The sequence below is a fragment of the Schistocerca piceifrons genome, chromosome 11 (genome assembly GCF_021461385.2).
Source record: "Schistocerca piceifrons isolate TAMUIC-IGC-003096 chromosome 11, iqSchPice1.1, whole genome shotgun sequence".
Classification (NCBI taxonomy): domain Eukaryota; kingdom Metazoa; phylum Arthropoda; class Insecta; order Orthoptera; family Acrididae; genus Schistocerca; species Schistocerca piceifrons.
Window position 1 is genome coordinate 71,006,368 of NC_060148.1, and position 27,450 is coordinate 71,033,817.

The window sequence follows — 27,450 nt, forward strand, 5'->3', positions numbered from 1 at the left end:
TACTCCATTATTGTCAACTAGCTATAAAGTCATCAATTGAGGGAAATAATTACATTCATTGCTTTATTTTTTATCGTTGTTCTGCACAAAATCTCGTGAGACTTATTGTGATTACGTCGAAGCAATGTCTTTTTCTGCTTTTCATACACGATGCTGTTGGTGTACCCAGCACGCTATGTAGCACATGTTGGAGTGTCTTCCAGCACTCGTGACGTTGTAACACCTCTCCAAGTGAAAGCGTCGTATCGTGACTGTGTGGGAGGCGGCTGAGAGCAGACTTGGTGCACTCCGTACGTGTCAGCAACAAACCCAGTGACAACTCAGGGCCAGACCGCTCACAGAAGGTACCTCCATGTTACTTTAACAAAATGTCTGTTAAGTCATCTAAAATCACGGTAATCGATTTGGCATGTCGTGATAAAAAGAAAACTTTCATAATACGTTCAACTTTCTCACAGTGCAGAGAATAACTCTACTCAAGTCTATCAATGTGCTGCTTTCACAAAGTACGTATATTCTGTCACAATACAGTGAAAGAAAATAAAGCCAAGACGTTTATCTAAAACTACGTATGGTAGATTCTCGGATTAAATGACAAAGACTAACAAACATTTGTCACGAATATCGACATTGCAATTTAGACAGATGTGTCCGTAGTAACATGTCAAACAGAAAAATCATAATCGAAATTTGTTTTACTGTGCTAGAAAAGAAACATTAAAATACAGTAATCATTACATGTATAATGCATTACGAAAATATCAATAGGTAAACATTGTGTTGTTATGCAAGAGTACAATAGTGATTTCTGCAGAGTGCGTGTTTCTATGTACTCAAGTAAATGCGCCGAAGTATACAGGCTAAAGGAAAGGAACAATGTGTTGCTGCATTCTCTGTTGTCTGTCAGTCACAAAAAAAAAGATAAAGCAAATGAAGATGTGTCCACAAAACCTTAACCTATGCACGTGCCAGTTACTTATAATTACCCCAAATGCAAAATTTAAGTGTTATCAAGGAGAGTACTTAATATCTATGAACAACTAAAGTCAACGTGCAGAATGAAAATAATTAAGAAATTCTTTTTCCGATGAAGTCGATTAAATGTGGGTGAAAAGTAATGATAAATGATATTATTCTGTGAATGAGAAGAAAATCGATTAGTGGAAGCAAAGTCACAAATTTCATCAAAGCAAGTAAATCGTAATAAGCGTCTTCAATCCTTCAGGTTGTTATTCCCAAAGAAAAACATGTAAATGTTTGAAAGAAAGTGTTTATCTTCCTGTAAATTCACAGTTTTGTCTTGCCGCTTTGTAACACCTTATCGCAAACCATTAGACATTCCAGAATGAGAGTTTCACTCTGCAGCGGAGTGTGCGCTGATATCAAACTTCCTGGCAGAGTAAAACTGTGTGCCAGACCGAGACTCCAACTCGGGACCTTTGCCTTTCGATGGCAAGTGCTCTACCATCTGAGCTACCCAAGCACGACTCACGCCCCGTCCTCACAGCTTTACTTCTGCCACTACCTCGTCTCCTACTTTCCAAACTTCACAGAAGCTCTCCTGCGAAAGGCAAAGGTACCGAGTTCGAGTCTCGGTCAGGCACGCAGTTTTTATCTGCTGGGGAGTTTCATTAGAAATTCTATTCATCAGAGAAACACACCAAAACACAATCAACAAAGCATGCTCCAAAGGTTAAATCATCACGCAATACCTAATACTCCCAAACATCAGTGTGCCACACTTCATATTATAAATCATAAACATCTGCATAATAATCATGAAAAGTTCGCTATCCTCACTTCCTGTTGTCTCACCATATCTTTGTTGTAAAAATCCGTAAGTCATTGCTGCACATGCTCCATCTATAATTAATCCGTAAGTCTTCACATACGACGCAGAGTAAAATTCTTACAGTCAATGAAGAAACCCTGGTTATAGCTCAGGATTAGAGTATCCCAGTGGAAGACGAAGAAATTAAATATCTTCTCCGATAGTTGACAGTACGTGTCGAACCTGTACAAATATTCATACTCTACCTGTTTTATCAGTACTATCTGGAATCCGTTATCGCATACTTCTGTACGTTAGCCTGTAAGAGAAAATGCATTATGACGCGCAAAATTCGATGTTATTGTTTCTCACGTTGCTTTTATCTTTTGTGATGCCTTTGTCTTTGGCGAAAGAATGTTCGTCTTATTTTACGTAACCTTTGTTTTTAAAATGATGTACTGTAACGATCGGGGTCAGATGTTAGAACACGGAATGATATATATACTCTGTAACAATCATGAAACAGAGAAAATAAACATCCGAAATGGCTTGTGCTGTATGAGATAAAAATGTTATTGTCATGCACACATACATGTCAATGAAACTACGTACAAACGGTTGGCGTCATAGGGAAACGAAGTGTAGTATATCGGTATGGTGTTGTCTTCATGAGGAGTACAAAGTCAAACAATTACACAGTGAACGGTTTTGTATTGGTGATGTGATGAAGACCTGTCGAAGCTTTCGTTCTGAGTGTTTCAAGATGTCCTACGTTCCGAAGTGGGATTCGTCGATTCCGAAATGGTCCGTTATAAGGCAATGCAAATTTGTGACACCTGTTCTTTGCTTTACTAAGACAATGGGCGTGTTTAACCAAAAAATTACTGTCCAACTTGAAATTTTTTAGTGTGACTTACCTTCTGTTGTAAGCTTTTCCTCTTCTCAGCTGCCTCTTTTGTATTAACTGTTCCAGTGTCTGTCAGTTTACGATGACGTAGACGCTGTGACTTGGGGAGAGACACAAGTTCTTTTACTTTGTCTGGCTGATTTTTATCCTTCAAAATTAAATGTGGCGAGAGCAAAGTTGCATCAGTAGGGACAGAATTGGTGGTGATCTGAAAAATCTGTCCAATGGAGTGTGTTGTTTGGTTCATCTGTTGCTGCTTCACGACTGTCTTCCTTGGCTTTGATTGTCTGCGAAACGTCGAAATTTAATCCTTCATCCGCATTGACTGTGGCAAAATACGTGTCAGTTAAAAATGATGTGTACCATTGGTTATTTTTTGTGTATGAAGAAAGCTCTAATCTGTTAATTTCCCATTCGTGTATTGAAATGCTCTGCTGAAAGTGTAATGCATCTTCATAGTCCGAAATGGCATCATGTTCTGTTAAAAAACCCATACGCAGCTTAGCGTCAGTTTTTAAAAGTGGGACGATCCAAAATTCTGCGTAAATTGTGTGGCTGTGAACAGCAAATTTTAAGTGTGTGTGAGTGGTTTTTACATCTATTCTTTTTCCTGAAACTGCTCCTCTAACTTTAGTCCTTTGTAATGGGATTGTAGAGCAAGAATTATTCGCATTGCCCGCTGCATCACTAATTGATGTAACTGGAGATCCATAGTCAGTCAGTGTGGTGAAATTATGTAAGTCAGTTGGTATGCTTCTAATCGCATGATGCACATTCTTTTGTGGCTGTCCTTTTCCCTGCAATAACGTGTCTCTTATGTGTTCCAACGTGATGATGTGTTGTCTTACTGTATTGATACCGTAAAAACTGTAAACTGATTAAATCCTGAACTTTACTATTAATCTCTTTAATAAAAGCAAAGTGGTCCCCGTGTGTTAATGGTCTGCAAGTAATGCTGTTCGTGAAATGGTGCCTGTCAGTTGATAATTTTCGTAGCAAACAGATCCTGAAATGAAAACATCTCACCTCGCAATGTAATTGATTGGAAACACAGTGCTTGGCTGCCGTCTGCGCTCCAGTTGCAAATTTCTGATTCCAGTTGCTGAGAGCCCAGTGCAATGCTCCAGACAGCGAGCAAACTGTTTTATACACACCACTGAGTGAGACACTGCTTTGAATAAAAATGGCTTGGACCGAGGATGTCGTGAAATATGCCTTTAGCAAAATGTTTTTACATTATCAGATATATTAATACCTGTATGCACTTCATATTACAACATTAACACTGTCAAAGGAAGACACCGATACCAAAATCTTACTCTCACAAACGTCAGTGAAATAATTGACAGACATGAAAAAACCCTCAGAGTGAAAATTAAACATTCTTTAATGAAAAATGTCAATTTCCTTGATATGGCTGCCTAATTCAACAATGAAACTAATGTAACTAGCGCGACTGCAGTGCCACTAAATAAAAAAATGTTACCTTCATTCCTCTTCACACTCTCTTCTCATGTCCTTACACCTCATTTCATTCTGAACCGTTAATCGTATCTCTCTCCTCTGTTTCACAGCATTAAAACACAAAGCACTTTACTTAAACGCAGGTGCTCTTAACTTTACGCCTGCACTGCCCAGAGTCCCCTGCTCGGCGTCTCAACTCACAACTACCCTCCTGGCGCTGGAACTCCAGCGCCCCTCTCTCTCCCCGGCAGCGACGACAAACACGTGGACACCTTCCAGCGACGCAGCTGCTCCTCCCTTCTTCCGCTTGGTAGGTAAACAGACCTGGTTAGACACTGTTCATATGGGACCCTGCTGCCTCAAATGCTGTCTCCTGTTCCTTACCAGCAGGTTAATGAGCGCCACGTCGCTGACGCCATTTATTCTGATATCGACTGCATTTTATTATTATTTTTTTTTTTTTTTTGCCAAGGAAAGATGCCCTGCCCTGCTCGGAAGGAGGCTTTTAAATGAAGAGAAATAAGTACTTCCTTCCAGCACTGGGTAAGTAATTACATGTGGTTAACATGTTTTGATATTACTCTCTGCAACGTCAAAGGCTATTGTCTACACCTTCCTATTTGGAATGTGGTAACGGGGGGTATTCTGCTGTTCTTTATCAGCATTTAGTCTACTCTGCCGATGACTGCATTTTATCTGCAAATGGAAGATGCCCTACTCGAACACTCTTTTTGAGAACATCTTTTTTATAACAAATTACATCTGGTTAACGTTTTAAACATTACATTCTGCTGCCTCAGATGTTTTCTACAGAGCCCCACATGAATTGTAGTAATGGCACTGTTCTTTTCCAGCAGGTTATGAATGTGTTCTGGCTGCCACCATTTCCTTTGTCAACAACTGTGTTTTATTTGCAAAGTGGAGATGCCCTGCCCAAAAGCACGCTATGAAACGTACAGAAATCAGTACCTCCTCCTTTCATTTGGTCAGTGATTACATCTGGTTCACACTTTCAATACTACGTTCCACATATTGAAAATGTTACAGTTCTCTTGACGATAATGGAAGAGAAAAACGTTGTAATTTTGTGTCGCGTCACCAAGACCTCAGTGAGTGTCCCTGCAGTTTCTTTGCCTCAGTCTGTCATCAACTGGAGGCCGCGGCAGGCGCCTCTTGCTGACACACTGTGGTGACGTCACAACACCACCGCCACACACGCTGGCCCCGTAATCGAGTGAGCCTGGCCTTGTTGCCTCTCACCGGAACAACAAGTCAACACTTTAAAGTCTGGGACTCAGTATGACACACTAGCACGCCAGACTGGGGTCTTCTGTCGTTTTTTTAAAAAAAATCACAATTTACGAACGGTTACAGATAAATCGTTGCACTTTGTCCGTTTCACCCTTGTACATTAAACTTTAAAATGAAGTAACACGTTATAGTAAAAAACTCCGCTTAAATTTACACTGTTATCGCAAGTTTATAGCTGAAACAAAGAAAATAAAGTTTTTACAGTAGGGTTTATTATAGGTAGAATGAATATTGGACTTCATTCCATGTAGGCTTTCACGGCCGGCGTCTTTATCAGTAAACTCTTCCGGGCTAAGTTGCCGTGGTCGATCTGTAGAACTTCTTCTCCCTGACGTTTCGTTCTCAACTACGGAGAACATCTTCCGAGGAGAGTCGACGACTTTTATAAAGATGTTCTCCGTAGTTGAGAACGAAACGTCAGGGAGAAGAAGTTCTACAGATCGACCACGGCAATTTAGCCCGGAAGAGTTTACTGATAAATATTGGACTTGTTTATGTTTTATAAAAACAAACTGAAACGCGTTTATTAAAAAATATCGCAATACACAACTAATTACAATTTTTTATAAATAATTTGTATACGTAAATGGCTTTCGTGTTGTAATGGTTCTTTATTTAACTGACCATTACGGCACTCCAACTCCAGTTGTCGATACCAGTAATATCGTACTACTTTTCTGCCAAGTAACAGACATATTTTTGTGACAATATTCACATTTTTTTTATTACTGTATAGCTACTCTGATGTATCGATATATTACAGTGATATGGTTCTTGTGTGTATTCTTTTCTGTGAGACTGTCATAATCTTTGACTTAATTGTAACCATTTTGGCGCGAATGCGCACAGAGCAGTCTTTGTTTCGCTTTGGCAGAAGTTGTTATTTCGCTTTATAAAAGAACAGTCAAGTCTTGTATTTCGTTAAAGTGGAAATCAAGTATACGAAGATTGATACAAAACTGTTGATTTGACAATTAAGAAGAAGTATATGTGAATTTACAAGAAGTTTAATAAAAACGTGCATCGTGAACATCAAGTTAAAAATTATTTCTGCCATACCATTATTGTGATCTGGTATTGTTTGATCATTAAGAACTTCCCCAAAAACGCATTTGTTAGGTCTTCAAATATTGCTAAAATACAGATCTGGACCTTCTAGCAGTCAAAGTGGAATCACCCTAGAATCAACAAGATGAACCATAACGAATTGGACGAAATCTACGTGGGAATCCATTCAAGGTAAGTGCCAAATTAATGACTCTTTTTGCAGTGACCTCATTATTTCCATACTGACAATACTATCCACAGTCAATAACTTTGATGTTGCCCGATAAAGGGAACATATGTTGCGTGAGCAACATTATTAATCTGATTTCTAACTTACTTTGCAAGTGGTGGTATTGTGAAACGATTCAAAGCATTCTGACATGCACAGCGCAACATCACACACTGGACAACAGTGTGTTGATTCTTCCCTTTTCCACTCTCCAGTTTCTTTTTTAGCTTTGCTACCACACGCTTTACACCATCTCCACGGCCTCGCTTTGCTGTCAGTTGGAGGAAATTTTCTTCCAAAATGTCGCCCAGTTAGTCTGCCGCCTGCAGTCGAAGGCTTCGCCACTACTTGTTCCTTTCCAGCAACCGTGGCCAGTGTTTCTCCACATGAGTTTATCTGGAGGACATGGTTGCCTGTGTAGCATTTTATACATAACTGTTTACTATTCCCCAAATGAAAATTCTGTAGATAAGTAAGTCGTATGTAGGACTTGCCAACATGTTTTGTATTATTTACAGTCTGATATGTCACGTGAACGAATTATTTTTTTGAATGATGTAGTGAGAATTACTAATTATTCTTACAAGTTTCAAATAATTCAAAATGAAATTCACGCTTTATTTCAATCCTGTAGGTGACATTTGTAAATTAATTTTCGAACACCGGATTTTGCAAGATTCAGCCGCCACTCACTCGCGTTACGGAAGAAACGTCTGCGGTTAACCCACGATTTGCACCGAGCAATGAAATGTATGTTCACCGATGTTATGTGGAGGAGGTTACAATTTAATTTCCATTATCCTCCGCGAATTATTTTGGGACGAGGTAGACCTTTTACTTTCTCAATTACAGTGTCACGGTCGGAGAACCTGACAGGGGCTGCGTCGTAATCCTGCACAGTTACTCACAGCCCGCTGTGGTGTGGAGTCTGTCAGGCCTCGAAGCCGACACTGGCGAGGCGTGCGTGCAGTGAGTACGTGTGGCGGCGCGCCGCTCAGCTGCGGCTTCCGTGTCCAGACCTGCAGTCAGATTTTGCAGGGCAGACACAGAAGGGTGTCGCGCCTTCTGAGTCAGTCGCCCTTAAAATACAATTAAAATGTCCTGCGCTGACGAAGCCGCCTTTTGCCTGTCTCAGAAAGTACGGGATTCTATCGCTGAAAAATCTTTCCCTAGCAGCTCTCTTGTTTGATGCGGAAGGAGTGCAGAGGTTTAGAGAGGTGACCACATTCGCAACGCCTGTCACAATGCGTCCTCCCGGCTCTTTTTCTGCATCCTTTAGTTACTGCGTTCGTGAAGAGTCACTCACCGCAAAAGGCCCAAAATCTGCATTACGAAACTCAGCACTTGGCCGGTGGCAACCCGAGCGAGAAGCAGAAGGCGTACTTCTGCGCATGCGCGGGCGTAGCGAATCCCTCTGCTGATTCTGTGATGCTGGCACCCTTTCTGCCTCCAGACGGCTGTCGCGCTGGACCTGTACCGTACGTTTTTGACGGTTCCGTCACTCTCTTAATAGTAACTGGTTCCAGAACAGAGGGGCGTTCCCTTCGCACAGCTAGGCCAACAAATTTAATTACCATCACTGTAAGGTACAATGATTGTCCCAATCTATCTGTGAAAATATATCATTTTAGATGTTTCAAACGGGTAAATGAACTCTAAACACAAAGATTAACAATCTTCAGGGCCAACATTTTAATCAGAGTCATTTGTTTTGGAGACAAATGACATATACAAATTAGATTGAAATCGGCCTGCTCTCTCGCAGGCGAATTGTTTGACGTACTGACTAGCCTCTAATTCGCATCGTGTAGCGTGTGCTTCACATGCACGTATTTGCCAAAAGACGTGGGACATCCTGATTAAAAAATAAACCGATCGTGCATGTGTAACGTCAGTCCCGCATGGCGCGTAAATATTTAAGCGGAATGTCTCAGCGACAGAACATGCAATTGCACGTCTGCTGGGATAAAGTTACACGTTTTCAGCTGTAAACCCATCCCCTAAAAGAACTGCCGTTGCGCTGTTTATTTCTGGATCGATAGTAATGACAGGTTGAAAGTCAGCGGATGTTCCTACACCTGTCATTGAGACTTGCTGCAAAAATAATACATTACATGTATTAAATCATCCAGAGCACTAATTGTAACAGAGGTTGTTATCGGAATAATGTTTAGTGTTGGTATATAGTGGACTACCATTAGACAGATGTATCGTGCTGTGACATAACTACGAAACTGCTGGTAGAGCGGAAGAAGATATCTTAGTAATATTGGAGCAGTAAATGGCAGCCGGACACCGGTGTCTGCGATCACCACCAACTTTGAAACTGTTGAGTACAACTGGAGCAGTAATCGCTAATCAGTATTACACATTTTATGCGAAAAGTGATCGTTCCGATTTAGTTTCGGCCCCCCTGTCGTGTGGCCGGTCTTTTCTCCGCCGCCGTGGTCGGACCGCCCCTACCGCCTGCTCCCGCCCCGCCACATCATCTGCGCATGCGCGGCCCTCTGCCGGATTCGCTGCCCGCATTCTGCGTCGCGCCCCCACCTGCGAGTTTCCCATCGGCGACTGCGCCGGCCGTCTGCGCGGGCAGTCTGACGCCACCTGTTGCTGTTTGCACGTGAATAACAGTGTCGTAAGCGTTTCTGCCTTACAGACAAGACCGAATGTTTACACAGCTTTCGTTACGTAGAGAGTAATGCAACATGTTACAGATATGGTGCTCTTTCCAGAAACACCTGTTTCTTTGGCGTCATTTTCATCGATGAAATTCGGATCTCGGAAATTCCTTTGTCATCTCGTGATCTGGCGTGCGCAGACGCGCGCTTAAACGAAAACAAGTGCTGTAAACTCATCGCTGTGAAACCGGGCTTGAAACGCATTTGGTCGGTACACACCTGTCTGAAGCGTATTTCACAATGCTCTTCAGCTGCTTCCACTGATACCCGCGCTGTTGGTGCTGCAGAGGAAAGGAAAGGTAACCTGAAGCCTGTTTCTCGTCGCTCTTGCTAAGCACAATAATATTCCCTATTTATTTTCTGTTTATGGTTACGGTCGTATTCAGCAACCCTGTAACGCTCTTGTCATAGCTGATTCCCCGTTCTACCCTAACAGATTCGAAAAGTTCGGGTCTATTTGTCACTTGCAAGTCTAAGATGCTGTCTTCACGACTCATTTCTCAGATTAATGGCCCGAGGTAGTTTTTGAGTAAAGCACTTGGATCAGTTTCTCACGATTCCCTGGCCCTGCCAACAGTCTCAGCCACCTATGTCGCCCACTGCAGAGATGGAAGGTTAAAGGTTCCACCTAAAACTGTAACATGGCGAGGAAATGCACGCCAGATGTTCTCCGGGTTTCTTACTTTCCATTCAGAGCTCTTCATAGACGATAATTCTCGCATCGTCAGTGAGGACTAACCTGAGACGGTCTTTTAGTTAATATTCAACAATCCTCCATTCCGAAATCACTGATATCTGGGAAGCATGTCAATAAGAATGGCAAAATTTCAGCTCGGTTCTTGATTGGTGGCTGACTTAGAGTAAGCCTGGTTTGCGAAAGGACCCTGTCTGCTACTGTTCTGAGGCAGCTTTTAGGAAAAGCAGGACAATGCAATTTCACAACCAGTGTTTGAAAGACGTACTCGGCCCTTCTGCTAGTCTTAACGGGAACCGATAAGTTGAGCAAAGACACATCAAAACTGTTTATTCTTGTCGACGTGAAATTTTTCAGTCGATTGCAAACATTTTTATGAGAGTACAACAGGGACATGAAGCTCTATTTCAGTTTCTCTACACCTGACTCAACCGATATATTGCTACCTGCTACGCGCGTCTCGGTAGAAGGAACGTGAAAGTAAAAATTAAGGAGGGAACGTGAAAGTAAAACTTAAGGAGAACCGAGGTCACACGGTGGCTTACCAGCAGTGTTTACACCGCGACTGGAACAGGAAAAGACCGAAACAGCTGTTGTACTCAAACTACCCTCCGCCAGACACCAGAATGTATCTGTGAAATTATCATTTCAGACTTTCCGAATCCCTAAATTATTTCAGAGAGGCGTTATCTTGTGAATTTTGGAGCAGTTTTGACACAAAGCGGGATGCGTTACATTTTATCTTCATTTGCACTATAAATACGGTAGCAGATCTGGTGCAGTTACTGTTTACAAGTCTGAAGATAAAGATTTACAATATTCAGGACCAATATTTTAAATTGAGTTATCTGTTTTGCAGATAAATGGTATGTATAAATTACATTGAAAACGACCTCCTCTCTCGCAGGCGAATTGTTTGATGTACCGGCGAGCCTGGATTTCGCATCGTGTAGCATGTGCTTCGGAACAAAATTTAATTTTTAGACTTTTCTGTCGCACTGGACTGAGATTTACGTATTTCGATATCAAAATAAATTTTAGCCATTTCTCAGATACCAACCACACACTTAGAAGCACTAGTTTAAATAAATGCGAACACATTTCAAAATATATGACGTCCGTTTCGACAGCGGATGTCTGCCGTGAGTGCTATTGTGTTTGACGATGCGAAGAACACAGGTGGAGTTCTGGGCTGTTCTCCGTCTACTGAAGCGTGCCATACCGTTCCAAAGTGCCGTAATAGCAGAGTGCAACAGGTGAATGGCGTTAGGCGCGATCCGAATTTTGGGGAGTCACCGTTTTTTTAGGAGGCTCTAGCGCGGTCACCACTCGTTGTCAGAAAATCACTGCTGATTGCTGCATGTTGTAGAAGAGTTTGTCCAATTTAATTTTGTGTTGGGTTGTCAACTTTGAGAAACACGTAGCCTTTGTGAAATAAATGAAAATCTGAGAAAAGTCGGAAAATTTTGAGGCTTTCGTTGTGAAGCCTACATACTACTGGGCAGGAAGCACGAAATTTGGATTTAGGAGCCCAAAACATATGATTATGGAATCGGTGAGGAAAGATCTGCCGCAGTTTCTTACCAATTGGTAATTTTGGTCATTGCACGCAAGGTGGCTCTGGATAGTTACTGCTAGATATTTTACGGTGACTTACTGTTTCCAGCAATTTGTGATCAGCAGTGTAATTGTACAGTAGTGAATTTCTATTCCTGTGTATGTACAGTATATTACATTTATTTATGTTGAGGATCAAGTGGCAGAGCCTGAAGTATTCATCAGTGCCGTGGAGGTCACTCACCAAGTCAATACTGTCTTCTGGCGCCGCTGCTTCCTCACAGAGAATGTTGAGGAGCTTCCGTGTGTAACGCCGCCACATGAGGGCCACAGAAGCTCTTGTTCAGAATGCAGTCTGCCACTTTGGTCGCACATGCACGCACGGGGATACCAAGTCTAATTGTATCACAGCAGACAGGGGAATTAATGTTCCAAATGTGGTCTGCTTCCAAAGCATGTACAGAGACGCAAAAGTGTACTTTGGGAAACTGCCGTATACTTCCAGTGATGGCTGCATGTCCCACGTGATTGTGTATAATTCCTTGAGAGATGGTAGTTTGTTCTGTAAGAGCAGCAAGGGAGGTGTTTAGGAGTCTAATGATTTTCGGTGGTTCTTCAATTCTCTTTATTTGAAGGTGAGCTGGCAAGAACGCTGCAGATGGTGTGAGCATGATGTTGTGTGAGCACTGCTACCAATGTGACATTGCAATTAAACATGAAAAGTACTTGCGCAGTGCACACACAGAAGTGAATTCAGTGTGAGGTCGCAAGTGAAGATACATTCTAAGTGAACAGCTTATATGGCAGTAATATGAGAATGGTGCAGTTCGCAGTGATGTGATGTAGCAACATAGACACTGCTAGCAAATGGTTTGCAGTAATTACGTAATGTAGGAGACTGGTGCAAAGAACTAACATTAACGCACAACAACCGGTATTCTCGCATTTGTGTCTTGGAAGAGATTGGGTGTTTACATTTCGAAATACAGGCGGTTGTGAGAGAGGTCGGCTGTATTCTTGTAAGCTGTTAGAATATTGTATGTGGGACGAGAAACACAAGACAGAGAGGGAGAGAGAAGTGGAGTTTATGAATGATGGAGTATTTGTCAATTGTTGCTGAGCTTTTGCAGAAATTGCTTGTGAAATGTTTTACAGAGTGAATTCTGAAAAGGAAGGTTTGTCACGTTGGTTTACAGATATCTCCTGTTGTTGCAGTAGTTGTGGTGTTACTGGAGTAATTGTGTAGACTGCAAAAGATAGAAATGAATAGAGAAAGCGATCTTTTTTTTTCAATTTTTTATTTTAATATCCTGTACAATGAAGTACAGGATGTCATTTCCTCTAGTGGCGCGTACTAACGCCCTGTTAGCGTCTCGACGAGCTGGTGATGGTTGCACAGCCTGGCGTAGTCCAGGGGGGTGTTCCCACTATTAGTCCTCACCCCCCTGTCGGCTCCGGCCTGCAGCAACGCAGCCGCCGCTTCTGCCTGGCCCCAACATGCCGCCAAGTGCAGCGGCGTCTTCCCCCACCGATCCCTGGCGTTGGGGTCGGACGCCGCAGAGAGCAGCAGCCGCACCACAGCCGCGTCGCCTCTGTCTGCAGCGCAGTGCAGGGCGGTCCACCCATCCCCGTCCCTCGCCCCCACGTCCGCCCCAGCCGCGAGCAACGCCCGCACCTCCTCCACCCCCCCCTCCTCAGCCGCCTCTATCAGCCTCCTGCCTCGCTCTGCATCAGAAAGGCTCCTGCACAAAACATCGACACACTTACTCTCTACTATCGAGACACACACACCAAATGAAAGAAACTGTAACGGCCACAAAACTGCCAACAATTCGGAATACACTTCTTCCGAGCGACAAGTCACAAATCTAGAAATCTCGCTTCTGCGATCCGGGTTAACCAGCGTATTTCAGACAGATCCACACCACTAGCCCATAATCAAAAACTTCAGCCATCTCCCATTAAAAATAGGTGCACTCCATCTCTTAACAAATTCATTTGGTTTTCCTCATAATTCACTCCACAGATCCGCCTCCTTTCACCTCGGCATGCAGTTGCCACCCAACCCTTCATCTACATTCAAACACACCCCTAAAACTACCTTCTCTGGGTACCAATTCCTTCTGTCACTTAGGAAGAAAACACTAGGAACTAAACGTATCTGTAAGTACTGAAATACAATTTCCTCACCAGACAGCTAAGTGATTCAGACCAGTAACATGGAAATTTCCTGACATACCGATAAAAAATATAAAAGTCACTGCTTCGTACACAATAAGTCGGTCGACATATTTCAAATACAACAAGGGCACCAGGTCGGCTCTCCCTGACACACACACACACACACACACACACACACACACACACACACACACACACACACACACTACCCGCTGCATAATAATCGTCACATGTGCTCATATAATCATGCATGCAACAAGAGATACATCCACTGGAACATTCATTTCCATCTACTTACGAACTTTGCAACCCACCATATGGTCTGTGGCAGGCGGCATCCTGCACAACTACTATACTCAGTCATGTTAACTTTGTGTAACTTTTTGCATTTTCTGAAAATTCTGGACACAAAATAAGTTACACACCACTACAGAAGGCGTAAAACTTTACATTTATACTTAAAAAGGTCTAAGTAAACTTCAAGTGTACACCAGCTACGCTGCTTCCGAGTAAAATTTCTCTTTCAGTAGTAGTACAAACACTTAAGCCGTAACTTTAGACCAGTCTCAAAAAAGTACTGTATTTCCTGTATCTAATGCAATGCATAAATTAGATCATGCCAGAAAGAAATCAGGTGCCTGTAAGAAATACAAACAGAGTGTTGATTCATTATCGCATGTTCACTTACAAATATCAAAATACTGGTATAGATCTGGCATTGCTGAACTTTAACCAATGTCGCGGGAACCTCTCTCCACAGCTGATGCAAGTTAAAGGCTGATCCCAAGCGAGAGAGCCAGTAAGAAGCTCCAAAGACAAGTGAAATACCAACTAGAAACTACAGACGTAATAAAACCGCTGCATTCAGTACAAAATAATCAATGTAGGTGGAGCAGCAACCATATGAAACAATAGTAGTAACTGGTACATATAAAAAGTTCTCAACTGACTGCAGTCATCTGCTTTTTCCGTTCCACTCCCAAGTAGAGCGACAGAGAAACGACTGCCTGTGTGCCTCTGTACGAGCGACAATGCCTCTCACCCTATCTTCACACGCCTTGTCTCAAGTGTACATTGCCAGAACTAGAATTGTTCTGCAGTCAGCGTCAAAAAACAGTTCTCTAAATTTTCTCAACAGAGTTCCTCGAAAAGAATTTCGCCTCCCCTCCAGTGATTCCGATTCGAGTTCCTGAAGCTTCTGCGCAATACCTCTGCGTCACTCTAAACTACTAGTAGCAAATCTAGCAGCTCAGCTGACAATCCTTTAGCTGTCTTTCTTTAATTCTACCTGTTGCCAATACCAAACACTCTAGCAGTACTCGAGAATAGGTCGCACCAGCGGCCTACATGCAGCCTCATCTACAGGCCAACCACTCTTTCCTAAAATTCTCCCAACAAACTAAAGTCGACCTCCCGCCTTCCCTACCACAGTCCTCTCACGCTCGTCCCATTCGTATCACTTTGCGAACTCTCGCTCAGACATTTACGCGACGCTTCTGTGTCTAGCGGAACACCTCTACTGTTGTTTTGTTTTTCCTACTCACCTGCATCAAGTTACGTTTCTCTACATTTACAGCTGGCTGCCATTCGTCACACCAACTAGAAATTTTGTCCAACTCGCCTTGTGTCCTCCTACACTCACTCAACGACGACATCTTACTGTACACCAGGGGACAATCAGCAAACAGCCGCAGATACCTGTCCACCGGACCATTTATGTATACGGACAGTAACAGCGGTCCCACCACCCTTTTCTGGAGCACTCCTGCCTCTGGCGAACGCTCGCCACTGAGGACAACATACTGGGTTCTGTCACATAAGAGCTCAGGTCCACTCACATACATGGGAACCTATTCCACACGTTTCTATCTCCTTCAACAGTCAACAGTCGACAGTAATCCACCGTGTGAAATACTCTGTGGACATGTACGAATATGTTATTCAGAGATGATCGACAAGCGCACCACATCACAGGAAAATCTGCACAATGCAAAGAATTGCGATCTTTGGGGTAAAAATGGCTCAGTCACCTCTGTTGCAATCACGGATTGTATTAAAGAGTCGGCACAGAGAGAACTGGGGGCTAATGTTGCCATTCTCAAAAAGAAAGGATTGTAGTTTACACAAAAGTCAGCCTTGCCGCTATTGGACGCATCAGAAAGGCGACCGAAAATAAACCACGTGGTTTGCCAGAACCGCCAAGAAAGTGCACTACGAAATTTGGAGTATAAATCCATCATTGCAAGCAGCTTCTCAAAATCGGTAATTTGATTAATCATAGGGACTTTTGAATGGCTAACAAGCAGTGCTGACATTACACAAATTAGTTGCCATAAAAACAAAAAAAATTATTTTCCTTCGAAGAAAGCTGTTTAGCGTAAGACACTGCATGAAATGCGATTTACTTGCAACAGACCTCTAAGTAAAGGAAACATCCCTCTAGAGAGAAGTGATGACTGACTGGCGATGCAAATACTTGATACAAGTCAGGAAATTAACAGAACTCTTTTCTATCGACGAAACTTGGGTGGTGAACCAACGACATTCCTCTTAGAAGATGTTGACAGGGTCGTGACATTGGCACCAAAATGGACAATATGACAGTCCAAGCAACAGCGGTGAATGTTGAAACCAATACTTGGTTTATTTATTAGTCTACATCAATGTCGTCTTCACCAAGATATTTCCCATTACATATTATACATTTATTCGTGTGGTTCTTCCAATGCTTAAAACTGTTCTGGAACGATCCTTATGGTAGCGTTTAGTTCTCTCAGATGTGCAGTTTGAATGTCATCTTTTATGTAAAAGACAGCTCTTTAAGGTTTGTCTTTATTTTTGGGAACAAAATGTCACATGGAGCGAACGTGGGGCCAAGGACATCACTACAGTACTGTTTCTAGCCAAACATGCACAAGCACGCAACGAACTGTGAGCAGGTGCGTTACCGCAGTGCAGAGACGGTGAACTGTTCCGCCACAAAGCCGGACACCTTTCCGTATTGCTTCAAGCCATCGGGGTTGAGCTGGTGAGAAGATCTGCCTACTGGCCGTTTCATCTTGGGACGAGGAGTTGTGGTGCACTGTACTGTTAAAACCGAAGATTACCGTCAGACACGTAACATTCACATTTCAGTGGTGTTGGCCATCTGTCACCGAAACGATTGAGTGTTGGTTTACGCATCGTTTGGTTTAACTCTCAGTTCGTCTTCTATTATGACCTTCTCGTCATCCTCATCTTCATCTTCTTCGAAAGGTTTATACCAGTCGTAAACACCTATTTCACTCGCAGTATACTCACCAAAAGCAGTATATAATATTTATAAAACCACGATGCATTTTAATCCGTTCTCATAGCAAATTTTAGTACAAATGCGGTAATCCGTTTTTACAGTAATACTCAAAATACGAGTAACCTTTCTGACACCTCACAACACACTAAATAACCGATACGCATAACGTTGTACACACAACGACAAAAAGGACGTATGAATCTGAGTAATAAAACGCGTGAAATGGAGAGTTTCCCGTTACTTCTGAGCACTACTCGTATCACAAGAATGGTTGCGCTTCAATCCACCCAATCAAGGCGAACTTTTACCTCTTAGAGCAAACACAATGGAAGAGCAAGTCTTCAGTTGTCCGGTATAATTACACCACATTTCGTTTATAATCGCTTCGGAATATATCCATCCATTTAGGAGGGAATTGTAGACGAAAATGCATTCAGATGAACAGCCATTCTGACGTATATTTGTAATAGATGTAGCAACCCTGGTTTTTTATTTCTGTTCCTGTGTGGATGTAATTCACTCCACAATGTTGCGTTTCGGGTGAGGTCTATCGACTGTTGTCTCGCAGTGGTGCCAACTTATTTACCTAAAAATGAACACTGCCCGGATGGGCCTGCACAGTGCGTCGCCACCGATTTAAGGCGCGCGCCGCGGAAACGCCGACACGGCATTTCGGAACCGAGGCATATAGGAAAAGCAGGCAGGCCATTCCGGCCCCAAGCGAGTAAAAAACTCGCAGACGCCCTCGCGCGCCTTGACGTCACAGAGAGGAGAGGAGGCTGCAGCGCCGAGCATTCAGTTTTGAGACAGCCACGAGCAAGGCTCGCTGTAAGTGTGCCGTGGCACATTGCATCAATGGTGCTCGGACGACGACTGACGCTACTTATCACGTGTTTCCCAAGGATGAGCACTTGCGACGTCAATGGATGGTTCGGTGCAAACGCAAGGACAAAGTGAATGCGGAAACTGCTCGTGTGTGGTCAGCTCCTTATCGGCCAGAAGATTGTGAACGGGATTTGAGAAATGAGCTTCTGGGGTTACCTTCAAGAAAGAAGTTATTACCAGCAGCAATCCCCTGCATAAACATTCAGAACTGGCGTGGACAAGAAATTGCGGAAAGCGGTGATGCAAACGAAAGGGTAAGACGTCTGCACATACACAACACTTTCAATAATTGAAACTGAAGAATTACCGTAATACAAACGAATTCACATAAATGCAATGCTTTTTGACGCATTAGTATATTGCTTTACGGGAGTGAATGACTCGCTATATTGTATAGGCAATAAATAATGTTGCTCAAGTGTATTTGCTTTTCCTCCTGGATATAATAGCTACATTTGTCTTAGAAATAGCCGTTTTTTTTAAGTATTCTCGATATGTTGAGTATTTTAAAGCTAGTATACAGTTCAAATGACAAAATCAGCATATTTCGCGTAATTTGTTTACATTTACTTCTGTAACAATAGCTGATGCTCACCAGTTGACTTCGCAGCGTAGTGGTATGGTTTCTGACTCCCATGTTGGAGGTTATGGGTTGGTATACCTGTATTTCCTCTTACATTGTATTTTTACATTTTATCAAAATAGGCTATTGTAGCCGCTCATGCCGGTGATATTTAATCGCTTTTATCAATTGATCAGATTTTTAGTGAAAAATTAATGCAATTGCATAGTACTTGGGCAAAAATTTTAGGAATAGTAGGCCTACTCGGTAAATAATTTTAGGAATAATAAAATTAAAATTAAATTCATTCCTTAGGGATTCGGAAGTCGTGCACAACGCTGTGGAGCAACAAGTTTGCAAAAGCGAGCTTTGACGGCTTTAGAAACTCTGTCACCGGGGAAAAAAGAAAGTCGACCGAAGCACATGTACAGATTGCGTTCATGCACCCACTGAACTAGCGAATAAGAATTTGGAAATTAAGGAACTGAGGGCCGAGACTGAATGCACAGAAAGAAGCGGCACCAAAAAAAATGTGATGCAGCCTTACGAAGTAAAACGAAAGATCTGCAACGTGTTCTTTCACTGAAGCGGGTAGAGTGGTCATCTGGCGTGAAAGCAAAAGTCGTATTGCACAAAAGTGTAAATAGTGTATTGTCAAAGTGTTTACACCGGCACAATTAAGATGCCTATTACACGAAAATAAAAGGGTAAAGTGGAATTCAGAGGACATAGCCCATGCATTAACTTTAAGAGCTCTGTCACCTAAAGCATACACTAATTTGCGAAAGCGAAAAATTCCTTTGCCGTGCAGGGCAACCCTTCAGAAATGGACAAAGGAATTTAAATGCAGACTTGGTATTCTTGAAGATATCCTGTGTTTATTGAAAGCCAAGTCACATACTTTTACAACTCGAGAGAGAGACAAGCTGTTCTGACATTTGACGAAATCAATTTTGATGGCCGCATATAGTAATCGGACCACATTCCAATGTACACGTTTGCACGATACGTGGCTTGTGTAAGCAGTGGAAACAACCAGTTTACTATGATTTTGACACTGTGATTACCAGTAATTTGCTTCAGAGCATCATTAAGGCGGTTGAATAATCAGGAATCGGTGTTGTTGCTGTGACGTGTGATATGGACGGAAAAAATATAAAAGTTTGGAAGGAACTGTCTGTCGATACAGAGAGAACTTATTTCGTAAATCAAGCAGACGACACCACGAATGTATGGGTTTTCTTCGATGTACCACATCTTTTAAAGTTATTACGGAACCGTTTCTTGAATACAGGCATAACGCTACCTGATGAATCCAAAATATCCAAGGCAGCTACACAGGAACTTTTGAAGCATCAGAAGAGTGACTTAACGATAACACACCACATTACTGAAACTTAACTCATCCAGCAAGGCACAATGTACAGATGGCAGCGCGACTATTTTCACGACAAACAGCTCAGGCTTTGAAGTGTGTTCTTCATAAAGACGTTGAAAGTAATTTTATTGAACTCGTTAACGACATCTTTGATGCCTTGAACTCTAGAGTTCCAAAATATGAATGCCCATCCTTGTGCAGTGGGTTTGGAATTAATCTCTCAATTTGAGAAAATGCTTTGAACAGATTCTTAGATATCTATCCAGCAATGCGCGTTGGTGACAAAGAAAGAATGTTGCCTTTCCAAAACGGTTTTATAACTACAATAAAATCTCTCTCTTTGGTCTTTTCGAAAGTATGAGAAGTGTGTAAGTTAGCTGTATATTAACTTACAGACTGAATCAAGATTGCGTGGAAAGTTTTTTTCCTAGGGTATGAGGATTAGGTATATTTCATAACAATCCTAGACCTTTTGAAGGAAGGAACAGGGCAAGTCTCCTTATACTGACGGGTAATGCAAGTGATATTTCTCTCTCTGGGAACACGCCAGTTACTAAAGAATTAAACACGGAGTCTTCCCAGTGTGACGTCGACCCGGATCCTGCATCCCTAAGTTTCATTACCAGTGAGCTCTGTGTGTATGTTGTTGAAGAAGCGCCACTATGAGAAATCCCAGAAACTGTGAATGTGGAAGAAAATTTGGTGACATGTGGTAACAATGGGGGATGACTCTGTAATGTGAGATGTTCTTCCAGATGTGGTACAATACAGTACAGGCTATATTGCATTCAAGTGCCAGAACACTAGGCTTTCCAGCAGCAAAAAGTGAAGATCATGCTGCAGACTGGATATCAATTACGTCTCGTGGTGGTCTTTACACTCCAACGCCAGCATGGGATAACAACAGTGTTGCTGTTTGAAGAAGAATTTGCTGCTTTTCATGGGAATGGAGTGTGTAAAAAAAAAAAATGTCTTAAAGTCTCTGTGCTCTATTACGAAACAAAAGTTTCCTGAGGTTCATGAACCAGTTATTACTCTTTATGTAAAAACGAGAACATTTGTAAGGATTATGCATCTCAATCAAGAAGCAAAGTTGGAAGCAATGAAGAAACGTGCCGCAAAGAGGAAGTAGTTATGGATTGCATCGTCGTCTGGTAAACGGCAGTAGAAACAGACTGCATTCGTATTTGCTTCTTCATCAAATGAGCGAGTTATTTTCCAACTTAATTATCATTTATTTACTGTTAATGTGTACAAAACCTGTCATGCCCCTTGTTTTGGCTTGTACAGATGCGTATCGAACGAAAGCGAAAGTAAAATGAACGAGTAACATAACATGGCACCGAGTCTGTGGTGCGGCGCATTTGCCGTGTAAGCATACGGCTGCGCCGCGCCAGGGTCCTCGTGACGTCACGGCGCTCCACCCAATAGCAAGCGTTTTCGCCTGAGTGCGCCCCCCCCCCCCATGTTTCGGAACATTGCGTAGAAGAACCTCGTGACGTGGCCGGGTAGGATGGGCGGGCACTCACTAGCTCTCTCACTCACAAGGTTTCAGACACACGGTACTCCGCTGTAAGCAAAACACGGCCAGGCTAGGCTACGCCACTGTACCAGACCCCTCCACTGTTTACTTGTCTGCACTGCAGAACTACCAAGCAACTGTGTTATTTCTGGTACAATTTACGTTGCATGCAGACGTGTACACTAATGAGGCGAATTTACACTGCTACTTTTATATGGCGAGTGTCAAAGAAATTCTGTCGAAACAGGAATGTGTGTCCTTTCCGTCGTCGTTCATCCCGCCGGACCCTTGCACGCATTATTAGGTCAGCAGTGCAAAGAGGCAGCTTCGACGTCTCACAGGGGACGAGGGCGAAGGCTGCAGCCGACAGGGCACTGGAGGAAGCCGCTCTGGCTGCGACGCCTATCCATTGGCACAGTGGCACCAGACGTACAGCCAAGGAATGAGGGGTCAGCAGACTAGAGTCACTCCCACCTCGCATTTACATTGATGCTACCCTTACCATCCGACACTCCAAAGGGAACTCCTGACGACGTGATTTTGGACGTGGCTTAAAATTTTGTCTTTCTGCGCTGCAGTGCATGGCAGACGATTCTGAAAATCGCCTCATCAGGTAGAATACTAACGGTCTTGAATAAACCAATGTATGATTTGGCATAATACTAAATTACATTGTGGGACCTCACTTCATCTACAGGGTGATTAAATGGAAATACGTATGCACATATTCTTACTAACATCCAGCCTGTCTTTCTAGAGGTAGTTCCGTGGACAAGCGACAGTGTATTTGGATTGAACACGGCCGCTGCCCAGACCCTCCCCTGCTCGAAAGTGACCAATGAATGGAAAGTTTCCCGGCCGTTGTATGGGACGGAATGCTGTAGTACAAAGGCCAGCCAGGTACTCTCATCTGACTCAAATGGATTTCTTTCTACGGGGAGCACTGAAAGATAGAGTCTGTCATGAACCCCAGGTATGTCAGATGATGCGCGCCAGACCACACAACGACGTATCATCCAATGTAGCTTGTCCAGTTCATCTCCCTCTCTCAAACAGCCATTCCAAATGTGCCTAGCAGTCGATGGTGTGCAATTTGACTATATTCTTAATTAAAATGTAAGAACACACTTCACTAAGGAAAGTTTAGTTTGTGGATGACAAGGCATCAGTTATTTTGAATAAATGTTTAGCTTATTTAAAATCTATTCCGTCTACGTACAATTTCGAGTAGTTTCTGATTTCTAATTGACAGCAGGTCTTTTGCGCTGTAGAACCACCCGGGTGCTTCCAGGTAGAGACAGGCTGAGCTGACAGAAGGTCATGGGATAGCGATATCTACGCATACAGATGGCAGCAGTATCGCGTATACAAGGTATAAAAGGGCGGCGGGTTGGCGCCGCTGTCACCTGTACTTAGGTGGCTCCTGGCAAAGGCTTACCGACGTCTTGATGGCCGCACGACGGGTTTTAACAGACGTCGATTGCGGAATGATAGAGCTTGCCTATGACTTGATATGTTTAAAATGTACAGTATCCAATGTATCGATATTTAGTAAAATACCGTTATCTGCTCCCCATGTATCGAGGAAAGTATGGATATATCAGCGCCAAATCATCAACGTGCCTGCCTATAAAAATATGGGCTGCACGTTGTAAGTACACTGCCGGTTTTAGAGCTGTTCGTTGGAGTATTGATTTATTATTGGATACTCTGTACATCAACAAGCTATCCCCCTCAGAGCAAGAACTGAAAGGAAAACGACGGATGTTCACGCCTCCCGACAACCACCGTGCAAGCTGCGGTAACTGGATGTAAGTGGCACACTGAAAGGTGTCTCGTGGGTCCATCGTTCGGTTTCGTCACGTATCGGATTTGTCCGCAACACTTCACGTCGACTTCCCTGCTTTTTCATTTCTGCAAACGCCATCGACCCTGCAGCTGTAGCGCCAGAACTGGGTCGTGAATCTAAACGTTTGCCGTTTCTGTTGGTAGCGCTGGGCGCCGATTACGCCAGCAGTTCCCTCAGTCCACTGCAGCGACCAGTTTTGTCGTTTAGATTTTTGTTCATTTTCAACGTCTGTTTTTGAAGAATGTCGATGTGAAGAAAGAGCACACTAGTTTCGATAAAAATTGTGTAACGCAACTGGTGTCCTGTTTCTTCGCATTTGATATTCCATTCAAACCACCCCTCCCCCCGGGGCAATGGGTGTCACATATACTTGCCTCACATAGTCAAAATTAAACACTGGACCTGATGAAAGTTCAAAAAGCGACAACACTCCTTTACACAGTGAAAGTAAAATTATGCCTCAGTACAAATTCAAAAAAGCAACTTCAATATTTTCCGAAAACTGTGAAAAAATCTAAATTAGGAGGACTGTCTTTAGTTGCCGTGGCGAGAAGACGTATTTCTAGTGATGCAGAATGTTGTCTGAATAATACACCACTGGCCATTAAAATTGCTAAACCACAAAGATGAAGTGCTACAGACGCGACATTTAACCGACAGGAAGAAGATGCTGTGATATGCAAATGATTAGCTTTTCAGAGCATTGACACAAGGTTGGCGCCGGTGGCGACACCTACAACGTGCTGACATGAGGAAAGTGTCCAACCGATTCCTCATACACAAACAGCAGTAGACTGGCGTTGCCTGGTGAAACGTTGTTGTGATGCCTCGTCTAAGGAGGAGAAATGCGTACCATCACGTTTCCGACTTTGATAAAGGTCGGATTGCAGCCTATCGCGATTGCGGTTTATCGTATCGCGACATTGCTGCTCGCGTTGGTCGAGATCCATTGACTGTTAGCAGAATATGGAATCGGTGGGTTCAGGAGGGTAATACGGAACGCCGTGCTGGATCCCAACGGCCTCTTATCACTAGCAGTCGAGGTGACAGCCATCTTATCCGCATGGCTGTAAGGGATCGTGCAGCCACGTCTCGATCCCTGCGTCAACAGATGGGGACGTTTGCAAGACAACGACCATCTGCACGAACAGTTCGACGACGTTTCCAGCAGCACGGACTATCAGCTCGCAGACATGGCTGCTGTTACCCCTGACGCTGCATCACAAAATGGCTCTGAGCACTATGGGACTTAACTTCTGAGGTCATCAGTCGCCTAGAACTTCCAACTAAGTATACCTAACTAACCTAAGGACATCACACACATCCATGCCCGAGGCGACCGTAGCAGTCGCTCGGCTCCAGACTGTAGCGCCTAGAACCGCACGGCCACCGCGGCCGGCGTGTTTGCATCCCAAACATTTCCCCACTTCTTACCTTTCCAAGTCTTGCATCTCATCCTGGCGTTCTATTTTTTTCTGCTTTGTTTCACATTCTCTACGGAGCATACTGATTTTGATATCAGCATGTGCTGCATTATTAATACTATTATCCTGGACACTAAGTATACAATTCGACACTATCAATGATGTTTTCAGTGTGCATGTAATACATGTAGGTGTTTGTCATCTTATATTGAGCGTTTTTAAAATTTTTTACTTGTAGGTATGTACTTCCTGTACTAAATTACGCGTTATTACCCGCATGATTTGTATGCACGAAAATTGAAAAATTTCTGTTTGTTGCCTGCCCCTGATATAATTTCAACACTAATTCTCTGTGTCTTCCATGACTGCGAGTGGAAATGGGTGTGCTTCTGTTGCCTGCCTGAGGTGCAGGAAGGTTTTAAATGTTCACTGGATTCCAAAGTCGATCAAATCTGCAGCTGATTATCTTGGTCAATCAAAGCAGAAAGTACTTGAATCTCTATACAGGAGGGAATCAACATCTACATCTACATGTTTACTCTGCAATTCACACTGAAGTGCCTGGCAGAGGGTTCGATGAACCTGTTTCATACCATTTCTCTACCATTCCACTCTCAAATGGCGCGTAGGAAAAAGGAACACCTCAATCTTTCCATTGGAGCTCTGATTTCTCTTATTTTATTATGTTGATCATTTCGCCCTACATAGGTGGATGTCAACAAAATATTTTCCATCGGAAGAGAAAGCTGGCAACTGTAATGTCGTAAACAGATTTCGCCGGAAAGAAGACAGCCTTTGTTACAGCGACTGCCACACCAACTCGCGCATCATATCAGTGACACTCTCACCCATATTGCGCGATAACGCGAAACGAACTGCCCTTCTTTGCACTTTTTAGCTGTCCTCCGCCAATCGTACCTGGTAAGGATCCCACACCGTGCAGCAATATTCCAGCAGAGGACGTACAAGTGTAATGTAGGCTCTCTTTGGTAGGTTTGTCGCACCTTCCAAGTTTCTGCCAACAAAGTGCAGTCTTTGTTTCGCCTTTCCCACAATATTATCTATGTGGTCATTCCAATTTAAGTTGCTCGTAATTGTAATTCCTAGGTATTTAGTCGAATTGACAGGCCTTAAATTTGTGCGATTTATCGTATACCCAAAATTTAGCGGATTCCTCTTAGTACCTATGTCGATGACCTCGCACTTTTCTTTGTTTGGTGCCAACTGACACTTCCCGCATCATAAAGAAATTCTCTCTAGATCATTTTGTAATTGCAATTGATCGTCTGATGATTTTACTAGACGGTAAATTACAGCATCATCTGCAAACAATCTAAGGGGACAGCTCAGATTATCACCTAGATCATTTATGTAAATAAGGAACAGCAGAGGGCTTACGACACTACCTTGCGGAACGCCGTATATGACTTCTATTCTACTCGATGATTTGCCGTCTATCAGAATGAACTATGACATCTCTGCGAGAAAATCAAGAATCCAGTCACACAACAGAGACGATACTTCATACGTATCAAATTTGATTAATACTGGATGTATACGTGGACAAGGAAAAAATTCCCGGATTTTTCCCGGATTTCCCGCTTAAAAATACACTTTCTCCCGCGTGAAAACACTTTTTCCGTCTTCAGTGACAGTATATTTTCCCTTGGAAGTGCAAGAAATTATCAATCCTTTGAATGGTTATGGTTTTGGACATGGGCGTAGAATTTCCTGGCACTTTAGAAAACGAAACTCAGGGATAAAGATACATTTTGGAAATATCTTTGATGTGCAGCAACATGTACATTGCGTATTTTCGTATTACGACAGCACACACTGGAATTCCACCAAACACCGCATGTTACTTTCCGAATCACTGAAATCGAGATTGTGATGCGCTTTTGTAAGCCAGTCACAGCTCATGTCACGTGATCTCGCCAGCTCATGACAGCGAGTATTCAGGGCATAGGGCGCGTGACATAGTCAGCCAATAGCAACATCCCTGCTAAGCAGCGGTAACACACGAGTTAATGGCTTACATTAATATACATAGTGTTGCTACAAGAAAAGCAAAGCTTCCACATATAATATTGGTCACAAAGGTTAATAAGCTGCAAGAGAAGCTAATCTTTCGATATAATGTTGATATTTTGCGCGTGTTACACTTTAAGATATATCACACAAATGTGGCAGTAAAATTTTCAATAATGTCTGATCTCCAGGGTTCGAAATTCTTCTACATGGCTTGTCATCAAAGAGTTGATTTTTAAATGGAGTCAAACACTCCGCGATTTAAGAATTCCATGGTACATCCTCGCGCGTAGTCCAACTTACGTTAAAGGATATTTACTTTGAAAGTAACGCTTTTCAAACCAGCATTAGCAATATTTTTCCACGACCTGCTGGAAACAGGTTGGTTCCAGCAGCTGCCGGAGAGCGCCAGGTAAGAGGCGCCTCGCGCTTGCGCAGCTAACATGACGTAGGAAGCCCGTATGTACGTACATGTAAAACATTAAAAGATCTTACATTACGTTGTAAAAGCAGTAAGACGTCCCAGGGTACTCCAAGAGATCAGAACTTCGTGAACCATACTAAAATGTGCACATTTAAACTGGTACTTAAAGCGCACATTCGTATGTCCAGATTCACATGTAAATTTTCTTGGAGTACCAGTACTGCATTATCTAATGTTTGGTTCT

The 27,450-nt window shown here is 42.9% G+C and overlaps 2 protein-coding genes across 3 annotated transcripts in view; both read right to left on the reverse strand.

The window, feature by feature from the left end:
- LOC124719980 (ankyrin-1-like) overlaps positions 1-27,450 on the reverse strand; it is a 301,612-nt gene that overhangs the window by 240,702 nt on the left and 33,460 nt on the right. The gene's annotated exons all lie outside the window — the stretch shown is intronic.
- Positions 1-27,450, reverse strand: part of LOC124719983 (BTB/POZ and MATH domain-containing protein 3-like) — a 100,335-nt gene that overhangs the window by 22,753 nt on the left and 50,132 nt on the right. The window contains exon 4 of one of the 2 annotated variants that reach the window (XM_047245208.1): positions 13,001-13,400. The exons of the other annotated variant lie outside the window; for it this stretch is intronic. Within the exon in view, the coding sequence (XP_047101164.1) occupies positions 13,013-13,400 (388 nt within the window). The 3' untranslated portion in view covers positions 13,001-13,012. Of the gene's footprint in view, positions 1-13,000; positions 13,401-27,450 lie in introns of those variants that run through there. 2 annotated transcript variants of the gene reach the window in all.